The 6,000-nt window shown below is 39.6% G+C and overlaps 1 protein-coding gene across 1 annotated transcript in view; it reads left to right on the plus strand.

Moving 5' to 3' along the window:
* Positions 1-5,356, plus strand: part of LOC109935539 (zinc finger SWIM domain-containing protein 6) — a 186,902-nt gene extending 181,546 nt beyond the window's left edge. The window contains exon 14 of the mRNA XM_048602643.1: positions 2,930-5,356. Within this exon, the coding sequence (XP_048458600.1) occupies positions 2,930-3,792 (863 nt within the window). The 3' untranslated portion in view covers positions 3,793-5,356. The remainder of the gene's footprint in view (positions 1-2,929) is intronic.
* The last annotated feature ends 644 nt before the right edge of the window (positions 5,357-6,000 follow it).

The raw sequence follows: 6,000 nt of genomic DNA on the forward strand, positions 1-6,000 counted from the left end.
ACCACAAAGCTACTCAGACCCCTAGATATCAGGGTAGCCCACAAGCCAATAACCACCCTGCAGCAGCTACTGACAAACATAAAGGACCCCATACCCACAACCAATAAAACTAGCGTAATATATAAAATACCATGCAAGGACTGAGAAACATTACATTGGCCAAACTGGAAGAAAACTGACAATAGGGATACACGAACACCACCTGGTCACCAAGAGACACTACCAATTTTCACTGGTCTCCATAGATATGGAGAAAGAAGGACATGAATTTGACTGGGACAACACATCCATAATAACGTGAGCCAAACAGAGACATGCCAGGGAATTCCTGGAGACCTGGCATTCCAACCGGAACTCCATCAACAAACACATTGAATTAGACCCTGTGTACAAACCACTGAGAAACAGAACCAGAAGTAATGCCAACCACCCCAGCAAACCAAGGCATATAAATAACAAGTGGGACAGAACACCAACGCTTCACCGGAGGCGCACTGACGACGTTACCGATCAGGATGACGAAAGCTCTGCAATCAAACACATCGGCTTGGTGAGCAAGTCTACAACCTCATTCACAACCTGAGCTACAAATCTTGTCAAAAAAAATTGCAGTAGTCTACAGGCAGAAAGTGTGGAATGGGCAAACATGGCAGCTGAGCTTTGTGGATAAGTGTGAGATAATCTACTTTGTTGGGGGTGGGGTGGGTGGAAAGATGTGGAATAAGAACAACCACTTAATGAAAGGTGCTGAAGGGTATGGATGGTCTGAAGGCTCAAATGCATAATCACATACTGATGCTGACCATGGATGAGACTGAATGAATTGGACATATTAAAAGAAAGCTGGATCTGCTTGAAAAAGAAGATACATACACATCCTGTGTAGGAATATGTCACTGAGCTAGTAATCGAGAGGCCTGGATAATCTTAAAAATAAACTGATATGGATAAAAGGTAGCCATAATCCTGTGGGATTGTCTCAAACTGAACTGATTTCATTAATTCTGATTAGGGAGGGAAATCTGCAATCCTTCCCCACTGTAGCCAATATCTAGCTTTAATTAACAGCTGCTGTAGTTTAGCAAGACAATTGGTTGTACCACGACCCCCTCCATGCATCTAGAGTTTGGGAATAAATGCAAATATGATACGGGAGAGAAGTTCTCTTGAAATGACGGTGGCTGTGGATGGTGCAAGACTATAAATCTAGTTTCCGATCACTGTAGCGAAAATGTGGGGAAAATACATTTGGCTGTCTTTTGTGCTCTAAGCTTCTATAACACCATTTGAATTGTTATAAAGCTTAAAATAGTAGAAGGCTCCTTTTTACTCTGCCCTCGCCTCAAAAGAATACCTCTGATTTTCCAATATGATTTTTCATATTTCTATCCTAGCTATGGTTGAATTCTCTGCAATTCAAAACTAGGGTTATATTTTTAACGTGAGAGGAGAAAGTTTTAAGGAGGACATGAGAGGCAACTTTTTTTATACAGAGTGGTTAATGTGGAATGAACTACCAGAGAAAGTGTTGGATGCAGGTACAGTTAAAACATTTAAAGACATTTGGATAAATTCATGAATAAGAAAGGTTTGGAGGAATATGGGCCAAGTTCAGGCAAGTGGGACTAGTTTAGTTTGGGAACATGGTTGGTGTGGACTGGTTGGATTGAAGGATCTGTTTCCATGCTGTGTCTCTATGCCAGCACTCTTGGGGCGGTGGGGGGTAGTTATATGGCTACTCTCACCCCTGCAAATCTTTTCAATTCGACAATTGTCTAATTCCCTTTTGAAAGTCTCGATGAATCTATCGCCTTCACACACTCGGGCAGTGCATTCGAGGTCCTGCATTCACCGTTTAATGAGAGAGAGCTTTTCCTTGTGTCACCTCTGACCTTGTCAATCACCTTATAATGGTATCCTCTGGTTTTCAATGTTTCACCATTGGATAGATTTCCCTCGTCTTCCCTCCCTTGTCCCCTCTTGAGTTTGTATATCTTTATCAAATCCCTCAGCTGCCTTTTCTCGAAGAACGGCAGCGCCATCTTGTTTGTCCACATCACTGAAGGCTGCTTATTTTGAGGCCCCCTCCTGTTCTTTTACTTGTCTCAGCAGTGTCTACCTGTGGAGCTGCAAGTCCTTTGGGCTCAGCAGTATTGTGATTCCATTCACTGTCATTAATAGGAACGGCAAAAGCCAAGGTGGCCAATAACGAGGATGCTTCTCGGAAGATTGCTGATCTGCCAGCATATACAGTCCCGCGATCACCTAGAAGCTGGTGTTAGAATCCCGAAACCCATGGAAATATCCAGCTTAGTGAATAAAATAGGTGCAAGGAGCTTTTCGAAACATTTAATTATTGTTATATGATTACTGGATGAAGATGGGCTAAGTTTCACACCATTCGAAAGTCTGCTTTTTCTGTGTTTGACGGGTGGAATGGGTTTCCATGTGGACTGAAACCAATCTGCTGAGCTCTTCACAAAAGGGAAACTGATTATTATGGTAGAATTTAAAGTCATTGAGAGAATTTTAGACCTAATTGATTAAGTAACTTTGGAAAATTTGTGATATGTTTATTTCATGATATTTTTATCATGGTATGCCTCCTTCACAAATATTGGACATTGTGACAATGTAAAAGTTGTATTTGAAGGAGAGAGGCTTTTCCTGGTACATGCAGTTTTTGTGTTCTTACAATCTCTCCTATAATTTCCTTTACCCTCTCTTTCCACTGCCCCTACCAAAGAAAGCATTTACAACCATTTGAAACATGAAAAAAATTCCTGAATATGTGGGTGTATTTGTATTTTTTGGAAGCTGCATGGTTTGTTCAGTACCTAGAAGCCTGATCTGCACACAGGATCTCAATTCTCATATAGTTATTGTTCAAGGAATAAAATAGCTAAACCTTTTTCTTTTGTCTTTTCAGGTGTTTATGCATTGGACAGCATTATGCAAAGTTGGTTTACGTTATTCACCCCAACTGAAGCTACCAGTATTGTTGCCACTACAGTAATGTCTCACAGCACAGTTGTTAGATTGAACCTGGACTATAACCAACGGGAGAAACTAGCCAGCAGTGCAAGGACGCTTGCACTGCAGTGTGCAATGAAGGATCCTCAGAACTGTGCCCTCTCAGCTCTAACCCTGTGTGAAAAGGACCATATAGCTTTTGAGACTGCTTACCAAATAGTTCTAGATGCTGCCACGACTGGTATGAGTTATACACAGCTCTTCACAATTGCTCGGTACATGGAGCACCGTGGTTACCCAATGCGGGCCTATAAGCTAGCCACTTTGGCAATGACGCATCTCAACCTGGGTTACAATCAGGATACACACCCTGCCATTAATGATGTCCTCTGGGCATGTGCACTTAGCCACTCCCTTGGGAAGAATGAGCTAGCAGCTATAATACCTCTGGTGGTTAAAAGTGTTCAGTGTGCTACAGTACTTTCTGACATTCTACGCCGGTGCACTTTGACCACACCAGGAATGGTGGGACTACATGGACGGAGGAACTCTGGGAAATTAATGTCACTGGACAAAGCGCCACTCCGACAGCTCCTGGATGCCACTATTGGGGCCTATATAAATACAACGCATTCACGGCTTACGCACATTAGTCCACGGCACTATAGTGAGTTTATAGAGTTCCTAAGCAAGGCCCGAGAGACCTTCTTGATGGCTCACGATGGACACATCCAGTTTACACAATTTATTGACAACCTGAAGCAAATTTACAAAGGCAAAAAGAAACTCATGATGTTGGTGCGTGAGCGATTTGGTTGATCAGCACGCTGTCATATCTTTTTATTGAGCCTGCCTTTGTACCCTTTTTAACCTAAACCAGAGCCACACCGGTATTATATGTGTATAGTAATGAACAGTTCACAAACTTTAACCTTGTTGATTGTGAGATTTGTGTGTTTTTTTTGTATGAGAAAAGAGGAAAAAAAAGAATCAGTTTACACTGAGTACATGTTGTCAAGTGGCAAAAGTCCACGTCGCTCCTGTCCTTTGTATGTACATTCACAGCCTAAGAGTATGGCTTTAAACCAAACAGACACCTCCATCCTAAGTGATAAGTACCTCGTATGGATTCAGCTTTACTCCTTCGTCACTCATCCTTACATTTCAGTGTATTAAAAATACAAGGCTGACCACGTGGCTTTGCAGTGCTGTTCATCCAGAAGCATGGCACACGTTGCTCGTGCATGTGTAATTAGCGACTGTCAACATACATTCTCAGGGATTTATCGAAGAAAGAATGAGAGCATTTATTGTACTGTATATATTATAGTATATGTCTGAATATTGAAAAAAATATACGTAACATTTTAATTTATAAAATATTCTATGTAATGCAAAATACTTGAAGCTGCAGTAGCTTGGTATAAAAACATATCAGAAGGACTAAAGTGCGCCTTGCTTCAGGTTGGCTCAGGTGGAGAATTGTGTGCTGGACATCTATGCAGAGCCACCACCTCTGTTGCATGATTGGACTGATAATTAGTTTGAGAAAACATAAATTTTAAAAACGAAAAAAATCTGCTTGTAACAAACACCATAGTTAAAAGGGGCAAAAAAAAACAAATTACAGCCAGAGCAGTAAGCCTTAGCATTAAAAGTATTTGCCAGAATCAGGCTTTGTGCCTCCTAGTCTAGAACTGAACTACAACAATTTAAGACATCCTTGAAAAGGTTGAACTATGTGTTTTACAATAAAAAGATGTTACAGTAGGCCTTTGCAGTGGTATAGTGAAATGCTACTTATGTGCTCAATAACATATATTAATCTGCATTGGGAACTGACTTTGTGCAGGACAGGAAGTTGCTGTGTAGTAAGACTGTTCTACTTTTTTTTTCCTCCAATAGAATTCCTTGAGAGAGAACAGCCTTCTATCTTGCCTTGTCTTAATGCTTTAAAAAATAACCAAACTGGACATCTAACTACCAAACTGTTCATTAAAAATGACTTTGGTTTCTATTTTGAGTCTTTAATTTAGCAGAACTGTTCTGTATCTTGTGCTTTATAAAAGAGTTTTTACGTTGGGTGCAAAATGTTACTAGTGTCACTTGTTCCTTCCACTAGGGAAAATGCTAGAGGTATGTTCTGTAGCTTTTTTTGCTGTTTAGGAAAAAGATTATAATTTCTTGCTCACCATTTTATTTATTATAGTAGGTGAAAGATTGTACTTCATCGCCCGTGTAAACATGCTCTTGAAGTTTAAAAGTAATTAAGATTTGATACACTGATATCAATTTATTTATGTAACTAAATCACTGTTTTATAAACTTGTTAATGATTCAACAATTTTTTGTTTTGATTAAAATTAGTTTTTTGAAAGTTAAAGATGTCTCTGTGTATAATATATATTTACTTTATGAGCTATAAAAATGCAAAATAGGTTGTGAACAGCACTGAAAATATAACTACGTTCATTTTACTTAAAGTGCGTGCTTATCCCCTATCAATATGGAACTGAAAGGGCTTCGCTTGCCCATTAGATTGGATGACTGTACTAGAATGTAACTGATTAAGTTTATAAATGCAAATTACTGAAGAATGTCACAAGCTTGTGTTAACAGATTATAATCAATCTGATTTTTGCCTTTTTATAATTGCTTCTAACTTTCGCTTTTATTTAAAAACTGTGGAGAGAGATCAATAACGTGTAATTTGCAGAGTGGCAAATAGCTTGTCACTAATTACCTTTACTGTCTATAATTTGGTTACTTTAATAACCACAGTAAATATTTCAATGGGCATTTGTTTCTTTTGCATCTTGCTCTGTTTTTAAGTCACTGCAGGACTGTCTCTGGTGATTTGCACTCTCTCTCCTAAACTTGCCTGAAATGCAAGAAAATAGGTGTGCGGAAATCAGCAAGTTAGAGGAATTTCTGCTGCAACGTTAAACAGGAGGACCTCCATGTTCCTAATCTAGTGGACTGTGGCTTCGATATCAGCAATGGGGCTGTCAAATACACTGAAACGAT

This window comes from Rhincodon typus, chromosome 1, assembly GCF_021869965.1.
Source record: "Rhincodon typus isolate 14 chromosome 1, sRhiTyp1.1, whole genome shotgun sequence".
Lineage (NCBI taxonomy): Eukaryota > Metazoa > Chordata > Chondrichthyes > Orectolobiformes > Rhincodontidae > Rhincodon > Rhincodon typus.